The sequence below is a fragment of the Globicephala melas genome, chromosome 7 (genome assembly GCF_963455315.2).
Source record: "Globicephala melas chromosome 7, mGloMel1.2, whole genome shotgun sequence".
Lineage (NCBI taxonomy): Eukaryota > Metazoa > Chordata > Mammalia > Artiodactyla > Delphinidae > Globicephala > Globicephala melas.
In genome coordinates this window covers 60392231-60413880 of record NC_083320.1, presented here as the reverse complement: position 1 = coordinate 60413880, position 21650 = coordinate 60392231, and the positions used below count along the sequence as shown (strand labels likewise).

At 36.5% G+C, this 21650-nt stretch overlaps 1 protein-coding gene across 4 annotated transcripts in view; it reads right to left on the bottom strand.

Moving 5' to 3' along the window:
* SLC25A12 (solute carrier family 25 member 12) overlaps nt 1-21650 on the bottom strand; it is a 173451-nt gene that overhangs the window by 51741 nt on the left and 100060 nt on the right. For 3 of the 4 annotated variants that reach the window (XM_060302246.2, XM_060302248.2, XM_030851955.3), the window contains 3 exons: nt 19654-19796; nt 9813-9928; nt 1606-1745 (listed from right to left, as the gene is read on the bottom strand). In XM_060302246.2, coding sequence (XP_060158229.1) covers nt 1606-1745; nt 9813-9928; nt 19654-19796 — 399 coding nt within the window. Of the gene's footprint in view, nt 1-1605; nt 1746-5141; nt 5246-9812; nt 9929-19653; nt 19797-21650 lie in introns of those variants that run through there. The other variant, XM_030851965.3, reaches the window with a different exon arrangement.

Below are 21650 nucleotides of genomic sequence, written 5' to 3'. Positions count from 1 at the left end.
CCAAATAAATAAATAGATCAAATAAATATTTTTTAAAAAAAGAGGAAGCAAACCATAATAAAGGAAGAGATGAAATCCAGTAAATGGGAGGTTCAACATAACAGAAAAGCAGATGGAGTCCCCAGGATGAAGGTGAAGGGAGATCACAAGCTGACAGCTATGTAGTAAGTACAAAGTCCAGTATCAGACAGTTCCAGGAAAATGGTGTAGGGGCTGTGGAAAACAGTCTGGCAGTTCCTCAAAAAGTTAAAAAGTTATGACCCAGTAATCTCACACCTTAGGGATATACTCAAAAGATTTGAAAACAGGTATTCAAAAGCATACATGTATACCAATGTTCATAGCAGCACTATTCATAACAGCCAAAAGGCAAGAACAACCCAAGTGTCCATCAACTAATGAACGGACAGACAAAATATGATATATCCATACAATGGAATATTATTCAGCCATAAAAAGGAATGAAGGACTAATATATGCTACACACAGATAATCCTTGAAAACACTATGCTAAGAAAAAGCCAGACACAAAAATTCATATTGTATAATTCCACTGATATGAAATATCCAGAATAGGTAAATCCATAGACAGAAAGTAAACTGGAGCTAAGGAAAGGCAAGAATGGGGTGTTAGGGCTTCCCTGGTGGCACAGTGGTTGAGCGTCTGCCTGCCGATGCAGGGGACGTGGGTTTGTGCCCCGGTCCAGGAAGATCCCACATGCCACAGAGCGGCTGGGCCCGTGAGCCATGTCCGCTGAGCCTGCGCGTCCGGAGCCTGTGCTCCGTGGAGACCACAACAGGGAGAGGCCCACGTACAGCAAAAAAAAAAAAAAAAAAAAAAAAAAAAAAAGAATGGGGTGTGACTGTTTAACTGGTACAGGGTTTTCATCTGGGGTAATGAAAAGGTTTCAGAATTAGAGCTGGTGGTTGCACAACACTGTGAATGTACTAAATTGTGCATTTTCACATGGTTAATTTTATGTTAATTGAACTTTACCTCAAATTTTTTTAAAAAGAAAGCAAGCTCCTGGATTGCTCCAAGAGGATGAAATTGACCAAACACCTACTCTGTTTTAAACATTAAAATGAGATTTTAGTAACTGAGGCCAAGTCTGAGAATGAATTGGCATTAATATACAGAAAATGAAATAATAAAAATTAGAATCGCTAAGAAAATCATTTTAGTCATGCACAGTGTTTACAAAGTTGTGGTGATTCAAATATGATTACCGATCTAAGCAGAATCATGACATAATTATATGGAGGGAGGGGACAGAAAATGTCCAAGTCTGTGATAGAGAGGGAAAGGTGAAAAAGCTAGCTCCTAATCTTCCATAGTTCAAATTAAATAAAAAATACCTAAAATTGAAAAATTAAAAAGTACAAGTGCCAGCACATGTTTATTATTTAAAGCTATGAAAGTAAACACCGAAAGAAACAATTACGAGAATTTAAATAAGTTGCCTCTGGGAGTGAGAAATGAAAAATGGGGGTGAAATGCCACAGAGGATTGCTATTTTTTGTAATAAACTAATAAAGCTAAAAGGGAAGGAGATGGAGGAGGAATGGTATATATTTACGCTGGTTATGAAAAACTAAGCTCACCTGAAGAAATTGTGTGAATTCTGTGTAGTTAAGATGCTTCTTCCGATTATGCCCAAAATGCAGCCGGATAAATTCACAGTCCCAGTTAAAAGGGATATGGTGATGAATAGTAGTCTGCCCAAAAATTTCTTTGACATTTTCTTGAAAGGGAAAACAAAAATAAATAAATTATATCTGGAATAAGTAGTTTAGTCCACTGCAATGTTCCTACAGAAAGAAATTAAGAGAAATTTTAAAAGTCAATATTATCTGTTTCTACTAACATTAGCTGCAAAATTTTTTGTGCTCAGAAACCCATGCACAGGAGCACAATTGATACAAAATATAATTTTACAGTTAAGATTGTGTACCATTACATATAAGGCCATGAGATTCTTAATTTCTCTTGATTTAATTTTAATTAGAAAGTGATTTATATCTTGCATTATAAATGGCTGCTACTTTGCATTCCAGTATAAAATCAATAGTGTTTTCCCGGTTCCTCAAGGAGTCGAATTAAGCCCTTTATCAGAAGCATGAATACCTAAATTACAGTATAATGCAATATTTGTCATACTAAGTATGGCTTGATTGAGGCTTGATTATTACATTCACACTAGCCTGAATATGTCTATTGAAGATAGGTATAAGAAATACTATCAAAAGCATATCATTAGCTCAGCAGCAAGCACCTTATTAAAAGCTTCTGATATTGTCAAAAATATGGTCTTGACACAAAGCTACAAGATCCCCATAAAAACCATGATTATTAGTCTCAGCTATTAAAATATTTTAAGATAAGTGAAATTAGTGATTCACTTTTAAGTAAAGAAGGACTAAACACAGTATACTAACTTTTAGATAGGAACCAGTCACACTGTGTAATATACAACCAAAACCCTCTGACAGCTTGTCTTCATGCACTAACAAAGTCATTCACTTTCTTACACCGTTCTACACTTACTATGAAAGTCAATTCACAAATGACTGGTACTTTAACAAGCATAGACTGGATAGACTAATTTAGAAGCTCATGCCAAAAAAAAAAAAATTGTTAACAAAGTTAAGAAAGCAGGAAGCCCGTTTTACTGATGTCTTAACAAAATTATTTTCAAATTTAAGCCAATTATATTAGTGAAAGGATTTTACTATCTATAGCTATCAATTATACTAAAGAATTAGTAAATACAAGCTTAATGTTTTATAATCTCCAACTATGCTATTTTATCTAATTTCTGCAAATTCTTTGAGTAAGATATAAATCTCATATTGTAAATGGTTTAATGGATTCCCTTTAGTTTTAATATACTTTTTTTTTTTTTTTTTTTTTGATAAAAGCATTGCTATGCTGGGGGAGCAGTAGGGAGTGTAAGAATCCTGAACTGGAAATCCTACCAGTCTGGACTCAACATGACAGCTCTGAATAGGTCACAGTGATTAGTCAGTTGGAAGGCGGCATTGGATGTCACTGGGGAGATGGGATTCTCATCTTTTCTTTCAAATGGAATGTAGCATTTATTTCTGGCCTAAATAGCAACAGTATTTCAGAGTTTTCAAATCATGTCAATTATTTTCATCTTCCATAAACACAAATTAAATATATGAGTTTTTGTTTCTGAAAGCAAAGAATTAATGCAATACAGCAAGTCATGGGATCCTAACCAACACAAAGGATTACCCTTGAATCTATATGAAACTTCAACAAGTTGTAAGATATGTTAAAGTTTACAAAGTAATTAAAATAATAAGGATGGCAAAAAACTATTTAGAGTTAAAAGTATTATGGCCGTTTAGCAAAGATTTTTTTAGGATCCTCCTAATTCAATTAATTAGTTGCTTCTCTTTCCAAATTAATTAATTTGATTTCTTATTTTAAGTGTTAAACTAAGGGAATATGAAGAAATTAATGGAAAGCATATTAGGATAACTTAAATTACTACATATATTTAAGTAACATTAAGGTAAATTATTAAAGGGAATGAGTTATTTTATAACCTGTATTTTAAAGGTCACAACTCCCAAAACTCAACTATTTGATAGGAAATATACGTATTGCTACCTAAATAAGTTTTATATAACAGTGGAATAAAACTGAACTCCCTTTGTATGACTGGAAAATATCAGAATCTCAAGTGCGAAACTATATCAAATAAAGCCGAAGATTCAAAAGCTTTCAAACTTATGAAAATTTAATGAACCATGAAAATTGTCTTCTATTATCACAAAAAGGATATTTATAAACCAAAATTACAATGTATAATTTACATTCAGAAAAATAGCTCTAAAATAAAAACTTTTAACTAAAATCCTATTTTGTAAACTACTTAGCAACCTTTAAATAAAATCTTACAATACCTTTGAAACAATTAAAATGATGGCTTAAATTACTCATAATAATTTCCCCAAATATAGAAGTGTCATTTTCCATGAATATTTGTTTAAACATTTCTCCCTTCACCCAAAGTGGTCAGTTGACAGCTTTGTATATGGTTTTATTATGACCATTATTATGTGCTGTTGTTTATTAACTACCCCCAGACACTTTTAATTATTTTAGCCATGTCACAGGCTACAAAATTTCAAACCTACTTTGGCACCTCTTGATATTCCACTTCCCTTCTGTTATTATTTCCACTACCAACTGCCTAAGGCTAAATCAGGAAGCTTACAGAAATAATTAGTACAACTATTGTTTTGAAGTCAAATTCATAATTACCGCTTTACTTTTACCAGGATATGCTTATTAAAAAAAAAAAAAGTTATACAAAAGCTCCAGAACTGGAGAGCTTATACTTGTGTGAGGCAATAGCCCAAAGAGCTGATGATCTTCTTATCTTACCCAGTTTTATCAGCTTCTGTACGACATGAAAGGGAGCACCAATAATCTCAAATATACCCAATATATCTAACTGAAACTACATAGCAAGTTTCCCCCCAGAGAGAATCCCGTCTTTCCAGTGGCAAACAAGGGTCTTTAGCTCTCCAAGGAGTACTATTTCAGTGGCCACAGTTCTGGCTTGGATGAAAGGGATATGATAGTCACATCTTATTGGCAACAAGATCATGATCGAGTGTTTTATACTAGGTTGGCACTGCTAAGGGGAAATAGGAATCCATTTGTTTTCTGACATATAGAAAACAAAAGACCACGTTTTCACTTCCTGCAGAGCATGGGCTCATGAAAGAGATGGTTTATAATTCCTCTGAAAAGGGAATTGGGGCCAGATACAAAAGTAGCCTGTCATTATGTTCTCTTTGCTTAAAGGAGAGGAGCACAATGAGTTGTCAGGAGGGCAGGTAATGGTGACAACTGTGATTAAGTAAAAATGTTCACAGACATATAACATTAGTCAGTTTAGCTGTATCAGTCACTTATGATGATTGCACTAGATGAAATACATCGAAGCATATATATTATGTAAATATGTCTTAACAGAGGTTTTAATTTCCCCAGCAGCCCACACTGTGTCTCCCCATCTCATCCACCCTCATCCCTCCCCTGGTCCTTATGGGAGCTTCCTACTGGTCTTGTTCACCTTTCTGCAGTACAAAATTACCTCTGACCGGGGCTGGCACTCTTCTCCAAGACTGCCGCCATGCCTGTTCCATGAATGAGCCTGGAAGGAGCTGCTGTACCAACGGTGTGGCCAGAGAACTCCTCCTGTAGGTATACAAGCCATCAGCCCTGTGACACAGCCCACCTACCATCAGCCCAACGACATACTGATTCCAAGGATTCCAGCCCAGCAGGAGCCACTCCTTCCAACTTATAGGCTTGAGATCAAACATTTTTATTGTCAGGGGAAAAAAAAGTCCTCAATAGCTGAGTTTCACCTGCACAGTTCTTAAAGTGAAGTCAGAGAGGCTTTTAGAAGGACTCCCACCAGGAACAATGAATATCCTTGTGTATAACTGAACAAAAACAATGGCAAGACTTGCAGAAGTAAAGAGTTTCTCAGTGAGGGAAAACTTGGGGGGAAAGAAGAGGAACGACTAAGAAACTAAAAAAGAAAAAAAAGGAAAACAAACAACAACAAAAAGATCAACAACAGGAGCTTGTAGAAGTCCCAGCCAACCCAGCATGTCAGGCCAGACTTCTGGGTTCTATTTCCAGGTGGCTCATTAGTTTCCGGGGTGACCTCCTCTGGTAACCCTTTACCTACCTCCAAAAGGGACTACTGTACAATCAGTCAACAGAGTAGTCCTGCTGCCAAATATATGTAAAGGTCCACTTCTCAGGAAAAATGAGTTTACATTTAAAGAGCATCTATTACTACGGAAGTTAGATGCTTCAACAATCTATCACCAAATGGCATAAAAACAAGTAAAACCATGTTCTCTTTTTACCTCAAATTCTAACCTACTCTATAGCCTTGAATATTAATGTGACCTTCTCTGCGATACCTGAAAGGAGTCTCAAAAAGTCTTCCTGATTTAATTTGAACACCCAGGTGAAGCTCTCATTCTTACCAAGTTAAACTAGGCATTTATTACCATTAGAATTTCATATTATACCATGTCTATAGCTTTGCTTCCACTGAGAGAGGATATGACATTTTTCATATCTAGACTTCCATCTCCTAACTCTTTTTAACAATAGCAGTGGTCATGCCTAAAACAGCCCAATCAGATTATTATTCCCTTTAGGGAAAAAGAGTCTGTTTTAGAGGCACAAATGGAACACATTTTTATTTGTTATACATAATGATGGTCAAACACGGTACAAAATCGAAAGGAATCCCTACTTTTTGAGGGTTCTACGGTCGGGGTAAAGATGTGCCCTGGAAAAGTTTTCTTCAGAGAGTTCCCATTCCCAGGCAAACACTTTGGAACACAATGTTGATGAGATTTTTAATAGAAAATTTAGAATATATAACATTTATTAGTTAATAGGTAAGAGTGTTGTTGGGGTTTTTTTTTAGAATGATTACATCCTTGTTAAAGCAATAGGGTTTTTGGTTTTTTTTTTAACTTGGGACAAATGCATGGCAACTATTGACAACACAATGTAGAATAGCTGGTTATCTAGGGTACGTCAATCTAATTCTATTGAGCAGAATATCCAGTACACTAGTGGACAACAGTGAGACCAAGGCAAGTTTACACAATATCTAGCACACACCAGTCATGCAATGGCCCCTATAAGGCTCATGCCACCAGGCAGAAACAGATATACAAGCCATTAAGTAATCATCCACAGCATGCATTAGAAGTTTTACTAAAAGAACACCAAAGAAGAAACAACTGATGATTTTATTCACTCTTTTAAAAACTCCAAAACCCTCTCTTGAGCTTGTACATTCTAAAATGGATGACCAAGGTCTCAATGTAAGTCCTCTCGCCCAGAGCAGAGGTATCTCTAATTAAAAAAAAAAAAAACTTGTCCAGCATTCAAGTAAATGTTGTTCAATACTGATATATATAAATATTTGCAAAGATACACACAATTTAAGTACACAATTTGATGTGTATAAAAAGCATATCTAAAAACAAAGCATAGATGAGAATATACACAAGTACACAGATAACATCATCGTCATAGTCCATGAGATATACTGACGGCGTAATAGTCTTTCCCCACTCCATTACACCTTGCATCCAATATTCTCTCCCGCCTTTCTCTCCTGACGTGCACAAGAAAAATCTATACTTTAAATAAGCTCCAAACTAGAAAACATAAGGCCATCTGGTGAAAAGGATTTAGAGTTAGAATGGATCTAAATTTTCCTTTTACCTAAACATACGTCTATAAATACATAAGCACAATTCATTTTATTAAGTGAGTACAAACATGAAAACTGACCTTTATCATAGATCCAAAATCCTATTAAAACAAACTCCAAGTTAATTATTTCCTTATGTTGAAATTCTGTAGTCTCGAATACAGCCTGAAATGAGTGGGCCTTAGAAATTTTGTTAAATGGCATCTGTAACAGTTTCAATGCTTTTCTTCTTTTCTTAAGAATATAAAATTAAAATTTCTCTCCTTCATTATGATTTTTTTCATTTTAGTTAAGAAAGTTTGTCTAAAAATGAATCCTCAGAATTTGGGATGTAGGGCAGGGAGGGGAAATGGTCAAGGTCCCCAGCAAATAGGTGAGCACCCTCAAGAGAACCATCCAGTTAGCCAGGGACCACAGGAACAATGTCGAAAGGGAGCTCAATTTTTTCTCATTCCATAAGAATCTTCCTAACTCTAGATTATGGAGCAGCAGAATGAAGGATTCTGGAGGGTTTATATGCTCTTCAGTTCAGAACAGGTGCTATAAAAACTAAAACTGATTTGTTCTGCTTTTAATCCTAATTATATTTTCTTGGAATTTTTACTCATAAATCGTAGTCTGAGGGAAAAACAAAAGATCTATAAAACGCTAAAGTTGGAGTCTAATAACTACAAGCTTTCATCTGCATGAAATAATGTGTGTATAAACCATTCAGCTACTTCCTACACATTTTAATCTGCTAATCAACAATGGCATGAGTCTCTATTGTTAGTCTGTTGAATAAACTGACTTGAGTGACTTATTTTTAAAATAGAAATTGGAAAAAGCAATCAAATGGAGGAGGCACAAAGAATCATGATACCAAGGTAAAGGGGACCAAAAAAAATAGAATTTGGTTTCGGGAAATCTAATTCTTAAGAAATGGACACATGACAGAAGCACAGGTATACTGTCACTAAGGCAGATATTTATATCAAGTTATTTCCCAAGCATCTGTGCATCACATTTGGAAATAAGGTATATGAGCATGTGTGATACTTATTGAAAATAGAAAAGGCAGCATTCTCAGCAGTACAGGGTTAATGCTGAATGATGAGATGATAAAGGCTTTATGCTTTAAGCTATAAAATCTGGGTGTTTCTGAGGAAAATCAACATTCTTTAGGAGGCAGAATGGCCAGAGCTTGCTCCAAAGCAGAGAGAATGCCAAGATAAACACAGACACCTGAAGAGCTCTGCATAGGTATTTATTTGGGAAAATCTTCTGATAACAGAAGACAACTGGGTCAGTGGGCAGAAAGAAGGAAACAATCAATGCCAAGCTAGAACATGTGCCCACTAAGATGACAGCAAAGGCGCACTGGTCCTTTCAAATACCTGTATTTTCTCACCATTCTCACCATAGCAGCGATACATCTTCCTCTGGGTTTAACTAGAGGATATTTGTTTTATAACCAACACTACAGTGAATAAATATTTAGCACTGTGGCTCAGGGGAAGCCTGATTTTCAAGAGTTTCCCTACCACATATTGATTCCAATTCACACCACTAAAGGAGTTCAAGTTGAGGTTTACTAGATGAAAAAGTTCTGGAGATCTGTTTCATTACAGTGTGAATATACTTAACACTACTGAACTGTACGCTTACAAATGGTTAAGATGCTAAGGTTTATGTTAGGTGTTGTTTTACCACAATAAAAAAAATCCAAATATTAAAAAAAAAGGGAGGAGTGCTCTAGGTCCTTGATAACACTACATTATTTTTATTGAAAAGCCTCTTGCAGGAAAAAATTAGCTGATACTCTTACTAAACACATACTAATTTCTGCAAGTAAGCCTCTTCAAAAAACTAATACATGGCTATAGATAGAAATCCTAGCTTGTATGCTTTGAGACATCCACAATGTGCTAGATTATGTGCCTACCAAAGGATTTAAATTAATTTCTACATCCAATTCAAATGGTAACTTTAATATTCTAGCCTTGTTGCCTAAAACCAAAAATCTAAAATGGGGGTTCAGAGAATGCTAACTATTCTTGCCTTAACGCCCTCCTTCCGTTCCATTCTTAGGTGTTAAAATGACATAGCAGCAATTTTCCAAAGATGCTCCAGAGAAGCTCTGAACTCTCTACCCAAAAATTCCTGAAGGTATGAGATGATTACTCCACGTTGTTCAGTCTGTTTCATAAAAAATGTTGCCCAGGCTGGCCCTGAACAAGATAATTTTATACTACCTACTTTAGGAATGTGAAAGTGTCAGAGAGTCAATGAGTTGATGTAACGACATTCCTAAATTCCTTAATTTTTTGCAATAGTCTAATGCTTAAAAGAAAATAAAGCCATTTTAATTTTATCTATGTAAATCCTTTTAGGAAATTAATACTTCATTTTTTGACTAGCTCTTAAAATAAGCAGCAATCTATATGCAGTTACTACATTTAGCAATTAAAAACTGAACCAGCCTCACTAACTTCACTTAAATATATAATCTTTTTTTTTTCTTACCAAATGTCACCTCTCCATTTCCACTCTTGTCAAACAATTGGAAAGCCACTATGAACATGGAATCTGGAGCACATAAAACAGATTCAAATGCCAAAAACTCTTGATAGGAGATCAACCTGGAATAAAATATAAAATATTATTGGCTGGTAACCTGCCTTTACAGTATGAATTGTAGCTCAGGGTAACCAAATAACTGATGAAGGGAAGTGTCTCTTTATAGTGGTATTCCAGATAAGAAAGAAAGAAGGAATGATAGAAAGTTACCGTTTTGTAAACCCTTAACTCATTAATGGACCTGGGCAATAATCAATAGCCTCTAACATGGCAAGAAGAAAGAGACTAGACTGAAAATAATTGAACCTGAATCTGATCAAGTCTCTAGATCAGAGTTTCTAAAGCTTGGCCCTCAATCGTGCCATTTGAAGCTGGATAACTCTTTGCTGTGGGGGCCTCCTGTGCATTGTATCATGATTAGCAGCATCGCTGGCCTCTGCCCACTAGATGCCAATAGCACCTGCCCCACCGAGAACCACTTTAGATGTAATCAACAATTTACAGAAAAATACAAAGGACAAAGGAACATCTCAAATTAAACATTACCACAGAAACACAATCAGCAAAAATGCAGACTGTGGGAAACTACAGAGTGAACATTCTGTATATGCAAAAAAAAAAAGAACTTTTAAAGAAGATATGGAGGAGAACCTCATTGAAGACCTAAGAGATGTAGCAATTAATTACAAAGATACAGATCTTATTTGGATTCTGATTAAAGCAAAGTAAAAAAAATTTTTTTTAGTTTATAAAAATATCAGGAAATGGAAATACTGTTACAACACAAATGCTTGATGATATTAAGACATCAATGCTTTTGAGGAGGTTTTGTTTGGTTTTTGGTAATTTTTCTTATCTTCTAGAAATACACACTGAGATATTTACAGATGAAATATGTCACCCGGAATTTGCTTCAAAATACTCCAGAAGATGGAGGAATGGATGGAGGTATAAGTGAAACAAATTTAATAATTATCTTAATAATTATTAAAAGTGAGTGTATTTACTTCATTAAAGTGAACCCTAAGATGAACTGGGGACCTTGGTGATTATGATGTGTCAGTGCAGTTCATCCTTGGTTAAAAAAAAAAAGTCTTAAAAAAGAATTAACACTCAGGGTAGACATTTTTGGCAAAATTTTGTTACACTTTTATATATGTATACATATTATATATGTGTGTGTGTTTGTTGGACTGTGACGTAAAATGTACTTTTTAGATCAAAAAAGTTTGCAGGCCACTGTGGTTAAATTATACTGGCAAATAAAAGCACAAACTAACCTCAAAAAAAGTGGGCGATGAGTATATTGCATTTATTATACTACTCTTTGTTTTATATATGTTTGAAATGTCAATAATAAAATTTTTAAAGGAAAATTCAAAACCAAAAGGAAGAAAACTAACTTATTTCATCCTATAATACTCAAGGTTGTGAAATTAGCCAGTGGCCAAAACTACACTGAAATTGCCTTCAGTGATCTTATGGAGTAGGCATATGCTAGTTTAGAGTCATCTTCCACAACAAATCTTGCTGCAAATATTTCATACCATGTTGCTGCTACTGATAGTGACTAGTATCCAAGTGACAGTATATATCCAAGAAATACATATAACAGTATATATCCAAGTAATTATACACACACACACCAGTAGTGCCACATTTTACTCTCAAATGGGCTGATTCGGACAATACATTTACAGTCACCCTATCCAAAGGAACAGACCTAATTCTTAATGTAGCTTCTAGGCCCACAGGATCTGACTTCTCCATATCTCTTCCCTGCTCTCTGCACTCCAGGCCACTCATTTTAAGCTCCTAAAACAATCCATGCTCCTTCCACTCAGGTCCATCATTCAGCAATTCATTTTCCTTGGAATGATCCCACCATCTCCAAACTTCTGTCCATTAAATTTCCACCCAGTCTTTTTTTTTTTTTAAATATTTATTTATTTATTTATTTTTGGCTGTGTTGGGCCTTCGTTTCTGTGCGACAGCTTTCTCTAGTTGCGGCAAGCGGGGGCCCCTCTTCATCGCGGTGCACGGGCCTCTCACTATCGCGGCCTCTCTTGTTGCGGAGCACAGGCTCCAGACGCGCAGGCTCAGTAGTTGTGGCTCACGGGCCCAGTTGCTCCGCGGCATGTGGGATCTTCCCAGACCGGGGCTCGAACCCGTGTCCCCTGCATTGGCAGGCAGATTCTCAACTACTGCGCCACCAGGGAAGCCCCGACCCCAGTCTTTATATAGCTCATCTCAAATATCATTTCCTCAAGAGAATCATCTTAAAGTCCCCAGATGACGTCACATCCCCTTCACACCTTACAGCAGTACTGTACTTTTTTAGCGCCCCTCACAGAATTCTTGTTAAAGTAATTATGTAACTCATTGTTTAAAGTCCAATTCTCCGTTAGAAAGTAGGCCTGTCAGAGCACAGGCTTGATTCAGGGTAGGAACTCATAAATCTTCTTGAATACACCCAATTTAGAATACATGACTTTTTAGAGATACCTGTTTTCCAACACAGTATTAAGAAAGTGACTACATTTTACTTTCCATTTTATGCCCTCATTCATCTAAGACATATTTTACATTCAAAGTTATATTTTCTATTACTTAAAACACTTTGAAGTATGTTCAAATTACACAGATTACATTATATCCAAAGCAACGATGTACACTATGCCTTTACCCTTTTTTGAGGGAAAGAAAGGCTTTGTGGTGGTAGTATTCAGGGCACTGAAGACTATGCCCTCACTGTGCCCACGCTGAAGAATCCTTGGTGAAATTAGGAGCTTGAGTGCCTAATGAATCCTGGGAGGAACAATCGAAACTGTTTATCAGGCCACATGTCATAACACACCTTATGCATTACTAAAAAATATAGTAAAACTCAAAAGTATGATTATCAGTACACAAATTGTAGGGTAGTAAAAAACAAAGAAGTAACAATATATCAGGTATCATCATGACTATGCACACACTCCTAAAAAGCAATGAGCAATATGTGGTTTTAAGCTCTGAACAAAACTAAAGATCAATGAGAATGTATAACACAAATACAATAGTGATCTAGGAAATGAGTTGGAGTAGACTTTCACGTTCTACATTATGTAATTCAGAAACATTTGCAATTTTTATATTTATAATAAAGAATTAGCATTATTTCTTCTGCTCATAACATTAATTTTAAAAATAAAAATTAAAAGTAGCTAGGCTGATTATAGGAGGGAAGAACAATGCCCAGCATCTTGGTTTTTCTAAAACGAGTCTCAGGAATTAGACATCAAAAGTACAATTAACCTGAAATACAGAATATGTAGCTTTAAAGCATATTTCATGCTCAGTAGTAAAACTTTCTGTATTTATGAGAAGAGGTCAAAGACCTTTTCCTTAACTAGCAAAGGTCATAAGTGGTTGGCTGGCAGACTGAATTTGGCCCACACATATGTTTTCTTTAGCATGTAAAGCATTATGTTTTTAGTTAGGTTTGCTGCCAACATTAGGAAATCCTAAGATTTCACAAAAGTATCCAGTTTTCTGGTTTCTCTTGATAAATTGTGAACTTGGGCAACAGGTTTCTGGTTCCAAGTAGCACCAGCTTCCTGGAGCCTAGCAGAAGCTGCCTTCTTCAGAGAGACCAGGGCTTGCCAGTTATCTACACCTGCCCCTGCAGATTTGAGACTCTGGCAGCGTAGATTTCCAACTAAGTGCCATTTTGTTTAAAATATAAATTCTATGGACTTTATTAAATATCTACATTTTTATCTACCAGTATATTCAAAAAGGCAAATCATATATTCATGAAATTTAGAGTCAGAAGGACCCTTAGAAAATCTGAAGAAGTGATCTGTTCAAAGACATTCAGCAACCCAGTGGGCCACGTCGAAGACTCAACTCCTGTCTTCAATCCAGTGTTCACCATCCTGCCCCCCAATCCCAGATTTAAAGTTATAGTTGAAAAATAGAAAGGGTATCTGGTACCTACAGCAAGTAGAACATTATTATAATACTCAGCCAACCCTCAATACTCAGAGTTACCTTTGTTAATACAGTGATTTATTTAAAGAAAGAAAAGTCAATTAAGAAACACAAAAGCAACTTAAAAATAAGTCACTTCATATTATTCACCCTTAAAAAGGAATGAAATTCTGATACATCCTGCAACGTGAATGAATCTTTAAAACATTATGCTAAGTGAAATAAGCCAGATGAAAAAGAGCAAATATTGTATTGTCCCACTGATGTGAAGTACCTAGAACAAATTCATAGAGACAGAAAGTAGAATAGTGGTTACCAGGAACTGGGTGTTGGGGGAGAATGGGGACTTGTTTAATGGGTATGAAGTTTCAGCATGGATGATGAAAAAGCTCTGGAGATGAACAGCGGTGACGATAGCACAACAATGTGAATGTACTTAATGCCACTGCACTGTACACTTAAAAATGGCTAAAATGGTAAATTTTATGTTATATATATTTTAATACAATAAAAAATAATAAGTCACATGGGGTTTCCCAGGTGTGCATGTTTGCCAAAACTCAGGAAATGTACCTTTAATATTTATATTTTTCACTGTGTGTAAATGTTACATCTAAAGAAAAAAACCTCAAAACAAATATTAAATTCTAGTTAATAATATGCATGCTGAAATATTTAAGAAATGTATCAGTGTCTGCAATTTACTTGAAATGTGTAAAAAAAATAAGACGGACTGATGTAAAGATAGAGGATAGATACATGAAAAGAAGTAGAGAAAGATGTTAATGGTAGAATACATGTGGTGGGTATATAGGGTATTCACTGTAAAATTCTTTCAACTTTCCTGAATGTTTGAAATTTTTCATAATAAAATATTGGGAGGAAATGGGGAGTGGGGATAGGCCACTTATTCTCTCTGATATGCTCCTTATCTATTTTTAGTCCACAGGCATTTTATACCACATTGTAATGTAACAATACTTTTCAGAAAGCAAGAAACAGTCTGCTTATCTGGCAACATAAAGCAAACATGTTCCAGAATAATTTTTAAAGCTCTTTTTCCTTTATTCTGCCATGATTCTCCTATCTATAAAAGAATCCGATGAAGACTTCAGCAAAACAAAGGCAAACCACAAGCCACTAACTGTGGAGTGAAGAAACCGTTGCTTACTTCACACTTTGATAAATAGTTTGTTTTCTTTTCTTTTAAATTTATTCTTGGCTGCGTTGGGTCTTCTTTGCTGCACGTGGACTTTTCTCTAGTTGCTGTTGTCTTCATTGTGGCACATGGGCTTCTCATTGTGGTGGCTTCTCTTGTAGTGGAGCACGGGCTCTAGGCACGTGGGCTTCAGTAGTTGTGGCTCCCGGGCTCTAGAGCGCAGGCTCAGTAGTTGTGGCGCACGGGCTTAGCTGCTCCACAGCATGTGGGATCTTCCTGGACCAGGGCTCAAACCCATGTCCCCTGCATTGGCAGGTGGATTCTTAACCACTGCGCCACCAGGGGAGCCCATAGTTTGTTTTCTTTTAACGAGGATGAGGGGGCACCTTCACTTTTTACCCTACCTGCTGTTTGACTTTTTTCAAAGAACATGTATTCATTTTATAACTTTGAAATAATATATTTTATTAATTTGATGTTTTAAAATTTTCCTAAAGAGATCCTTTTTAATTTACTGAATGGAAACTAATAAAATTCCACAACATTAATATGATAATTTTGTAATTTTTAAAACAACCAAGATTTCCTCATTAAACGTTTTTCTATATGCATGTAGAATATTAAAGGAAAACATTTGTGAAAAAGAAAGGAAGGAAAACTAGAGTTTTCCACATTATAGGAGAATAGGGCCTCCTGATGAAATTCTGACTAGAGCTAAATATAGAAACTATGGTTCTAGAAGTTACAGTTTCAAACAAGAATCTAAATATTTTAGATTAAATCACACAATAATGGTCCCTGAGATCTGCAATTAATGCACAAAATCATTTTGCTTTTCATTATACAGCCAGAACTTCAAAGTTTAAGCCACAATCTCACAAATAATGCTTGGCTAATGGCTTTTACTTTTAGACAACCCATCATGCTATTTATACTATACAATGCTGTTTCTACATGGCTCTCCATAGCAAGCACCTGTATCGAAACACTCCTGCTTATTTTACTATCTGTTGGAGGAAAGGGAGCAGGGAAGAAGAGAAAGGGGGCAGTTTACATGCTAAGAAAACGTGGAGGGTAAGGGCAGAGCATGGGGCCACATTTGACCACTCCCAAACCTCCTTTTCCGATACACTTAACTAAATCACTCAAACTTGTTTATGCTAGTTGTATTAACTGAGATTTGGTCTGGGGTAATTATAAACAATATTATGTGATTCTATTTCAAGTTATATATCTATAGGACTCATCATCAAAAAGTATAATAGAATCAAGGAATACCTCTTGGAGCCGGAAAAAAAGATGGACCAACTGAACTATTCTAACCTTTCATCATTGCCCTGGGTAAAGGGGCGGGAAACAGAACAATGGGGAAAAGATAGTTTTTTTAATTAAGAGAACTTAATCTTGTGTTATTGGGGAAGTCAATCAACCTCTCTGGAGCTCATTTTCCTTAAACGTTAAATGAGGAAGGGTTGGCTACTTGGAATAAGTTAAACATTATCAAACCCTCTGATTTTCTTAAAAGTATTAAAGAAACTTTAACAATGATATTTAACTTTTTTTTTAACATCTTTACTGGAGTATAATTGCTTTACAATGGTGTGTTAGTTTCTGCTTTATAACAAAGTGAATCAGTTATACGTATACATATGTCCCCATACCTCTTCCCTCTTGTGTCTCCCTCCCTCCCACCCTCCCTATCCCACCCCTCTAGGTGGTCACAAAGCACCAAGCTGATCTCCCTGTGCTATGCGGCTGCTTCCCACTAGCTAGCTATTTTATGTTTGGTAGTGTATATATGTCCATGCCACTCTCTCACTTTGTCCCAGCTTACCCTTCCCCCTCCCCATATCCTCAAGTCCATTCTCTAGTAGGTCTGTGTCTTTATTTCCGTCTTGCCCCTAGGTTCTTCATAACCTTTTTGAAGTCATAGACCCTTTTGAAAAACGTGTGATTTCTCCCCAGAAAAATGCAGATACAAATTCACTCATTTCGCATTGTATTTCAGCAAGTTCAGGAAACTCTGAAGACTATCCAAGAACGGGAGGTTAAGAATCACTGTTTCTAGGGCTTCCCTGGTGCCGCAGTGGATAAGAATCCGCCTGCCGATTCAGGGGACACGGGTTCGAGCCCTGGCCCGGGAAGATCCAACATGCTGCAGAGCAACTAAGCCCGTGCGCCACAACTACTGAGCCTGCGCTCTAGAGCCCACAGGCCACAACTACTGAGCCTGCGTGCTGCAACAACTGAAGCCCACGCACCTAGAGCCCGTGCTCCGCACCAAAAGAAGCCACCACAATGAGAAGCCGGCGCACCGCAACAAAGAGTAGCCCCCACTCGCTGCAACTAGAAAAAGCCCATGCGCAGCAATGAAGAGCCAACGCAGCCAAAAAATTAATTAATTAAAAAAAGAAAAAAGAATCACTGTTTCTAGAAAATTCCACCTTTCTCTGCTTTTAGAAATAATCTATATGTTTCATAAACATATATTTATCATATATTTATAATTTTTATGACCTAACTCTATGAATCAGATTTCCTACCCAATCTCAATCTGATTTATTCCAAGGAGAGAGGGCAAAAAGGAAGTTTAAGATGTTTTTAAAATTTGAAATAGAACAGATTTACCTTTTCAAAAGAGAAACAGTTTTTGGTTTTTTTTTTAAGTAAACACTATTCAACAGTATTAGATTCTTTACTAGCCAAACCCATTTTTGATCTATCCCACTCTGGCAACTTAAACACTTGATTACACTTGACCACACTTTAACAACACAACTGATTCTGGCAGAACCACATGAAGCTTCAAATAAGATAGACAAGTAGGATGGATCAGAGCAGACAGTCACAAAAGGAAGCATCTGAAAAGATATGGATATCTGAAAGCAAGTCTCAGGCCAAATTAATGACAATAAATACTCTAATAAAAGTTTCTAAAAGAGCTTTAATAAATTTGAAGAAGGAATTCTGATTAAATATGATTAATTTTTATATGCCTTACTGTCTAATCACTATTGAGAGACCCAATGACTGAATGGTCCACAGTAACTCAGCAGTTCATTTGACTTTTCTTAAGAGAACAGGCACAAAATGTATACAAGTTCCCCGATATCTGCCATTGATAAATTATACAAAATCTTTCCAAGATATAAAGTACTCATAGTAACTTTCATGCACTGTGCTAGATTCTATGAGAAAATACAAATGAATACAATAACCCAGGATTCAAAGAACTTAGAAACCAACACTTCTACTTTAACTATTAAACAGCCTTCTAAACGGATTTCACTGCATGCAAGTCTTGTCCTACTCTGACCTTTCATTTTTCTAAAATCTGATCGTATTTGTAATAACAGAAATAAGGTTTAAAGACTTAAAACTAGTTTTGCCTAGTTTTTCAAAGTTCTTCATACAAGCACCTCTACAGGTAGGATAAAGAAACTGGGCCCTTGGAGGCCTGGGGCTGTAGCTTGGAACTCACAAAGCAAGGCATATAAATATTCCATTCCCTCCATAATACAGTCATACTTGATTCTAATATAAAAATGCTGTTTCCCCTTGATTTGAGTAAACTGACACTCTAGTAAGATGCACCTTGTAACTTCTGTGACTGCACACATGTGTACACTACCAGGCTAAAAATACCTCCAAATCTGAGAGTCACAAGCCTACAGGATACAGTCAAAGCTTAGCACATGAGGTCCCCAGCTGCACTCCAACTGCTACTCTGACAACAACAAAGCAATGCCACAGCCCCACCGAAGTACTTATAACACAACCTCCTCAATGTGTATGCAGCAGAGACATGCAAGTGGCCCTTGATGTTTCATGCCACTGTTGTTCCCTTTCCTGGAATTCTCCTCCCTATTTGTCCAACCACCAGCAAGCTCCTTTTTGTCTTGCCAGATTTCACTCAAGCATCACTTCTTCTAAGATGCTCTCCTGACCACCCAAAACATAGTTAACCATGCTTTCTTGGGTGTCCTTTGTATGTTTCATATGGTTCTACTATAACACCTTATTCCCAAAGTATTACTTTTTTTCTTTGTTTACTCATCCTCTTTCTCACTAAGCCATGAGCTTCTTCTTACAGTCAGGAACCTCATTTAATTTGTATTTCTAACGTCCAACAGTGCCTGGCAAATGGTGGTTGTTCAATAAATATTTGTCAGATAAATGAGTACACAGATAAATGAATAAATACCACTCTCTAAATTCTTCCCTGATTTATTTTTCTTCATAGCAGTTATAACCACCTAACGTTATAATTTACTTTAAAATTTTGTTTATTGGTTTTCTATGATTTATTCACTGATGGAATTCTAGTACTTAGAACACTGCCTAAAATATAGTAGGTACTCAATATTTACTGAATGAATGAATGAATGAAAGACAGTTACGTGAAAATCATTCTGCTCAGGTTATTCAATATAAAATACAGCTTTTGCATGTAATTTTTTTTTCAAAAAAAGAAAGAAATGCTAGTATATTTGATAATGGCACTAAATAACAGTTTTTATAAACTTCTAAGAAAAGATATGGTTTATTAATATTAAAATTCCAGATGGTCATGGGTAAATTCATGGTTTTCCTATTTTTTAACATAATATGGAAGAACATTAGTTTTTTTAAAAAGTGCATAAAGGTTCTTACCCATCCTTGGTTTGATCAGCTACTCCTGCCAAGAGCTGCACAATCTTCGGATTGCTATTTGGATCATTATACAGTCCAAGATAGCGCTGGACAAAGTCTTCCGGGGTCATGTAATGTTCTCCATTGACCTCAGTAGTGGCATACTAAAAAATAAATAATGTATACTTAAAATTACAAGTATTCAATATCATTTCGTAGCCAACAAATGTTTTCTGAAAAGGTAAATTAAAGGCCAGTATCATAATCAAAATAAGAATAATAAATGCAGATTTTTCTCTGTATGGTCAAAAAACAAACACCCAGAGCCTGAGTTAAGAACATCAGTAAGGTACTGATACATGCTACAATATGGATGAACCTTGAAAACATTATAAGGTAAAGAAAACACACAAAATGCCACAAACCACATGATCCCATTTATATGAAATGTCCACAACAGGCAAATTCAGAGCTTCAGAGAAAAGAGTAGTTGCCAGGAACTAGGAGGAGGGGTGAATGGAGAGTAACCACTTTACGTAGGGGGTTTCTCTTTGGGGGTGATAAAAATGGTCTGGAATTAGATACTGGTGATAGTCATACAACATTGTAAATAAACTAAAAAACACTGACTTGCATACTTTAAAATGGTAAATTTTATGTAATGACTTTTATGTCAATCAAATATATGTGTAGATATATATGAAAAAATATGAGAAAGACGAAGAAAGGTGAAAGGGCAGCCAAGTGAGCAAGATGGAAAGTGAGAAGATAACATCTGGAGACTTCCTGCCTGCAAGAGTTGGGGGGGGGGGGGATGGGGACACAACCTGCAAACCTTGAATGACAACAGCATAGCAAACAAGACCTGCCACCATAGGTACTCATTCTAAGTTCCAGGAGCGAGAAAAAACAAAAACATTCTGCCTTTTACGTCAATAATTTTAGAGAATAAAATAATAATAATACCTGCCTATCATATAAATGCCTCTTTATACATTCAGGGTTTTATGTACTATGGTGTGACCAAACATGACCAACCAAAGTCTTCATCTTTGGGTTGCAGTTGATCAATTTAGCTACTTCGGTCAACTATCAAAGTAGTAACATCAGAAAAGTTGTCAGAATTGAGGAATACAAGGCCCACTAGTGCCAAGCACAATAAATTCAAACAAACAAAACAAAAACCCACACCAGAGCCTGGCCCATCATCTTAAAATTGCAGGACATCAGGATAAAGAGAAAATCTTAAAAGTTTTCAGAGAGAAAAAATAGGTCATATATAAAGAATTATGAATCATGGGCCTCAATGTTTCCCAACAGAAACAGTAGAAGCTTGAAGACATTGCAGTAAGGCACTGAAAATTCTAAGAGAAATGATTTCTCACCTAGAGTTCTAAACTGAGTCAAACTTTCAACCAATTGTAAGAGTAGGTTAAAAGTACTTTGAGATATCCAGGTTCTCAAGATTTTTTTTCTCCCTTTATGTACCCTTTCTCAGGAAGCTATGATAATTCGCTCCATGGAAAAGTGAGCATGGGGGTTCCCTGGTGGCGCAGTGGTTGAGAGTCCGCCTGCCAATGCAGGGGACACGGGTTCGTGCCCCGGTCTGGGAAGATGCCACATACCGCGGAGCGGCTGGGCCCGTGAGCCATGGCCACTGAGCCTGCGCGTCCGGAGCCTGTGCTCCGCAACGGGAGAGGCCACAGCAGTGAGAGGCCCACGTACCGCAAAAAAAAAAAAAAAAAAAAGAGAGCATGGACCAAGTAAGAGAAAGACAGGGGATCCAGGAAACAGATAATCAAATCCAGTAAAGTGGCCAAGGGAAATCCCAGTACAACATTTGTGCTGCAGGTCTCTGGAGTGCCATTCCTGGCTGGAGCAGACAGAGGGCTCCAAGAGGGCAAGCCACTAGGGAAACTGTAATGTCAGCGTATCCAAGGCATTTGGTACGTGGAAAATAACATAGGGAGGAGCTTAAATCTTTATGCAAATGCCCTCCTCTCAATGAGACCTACTCT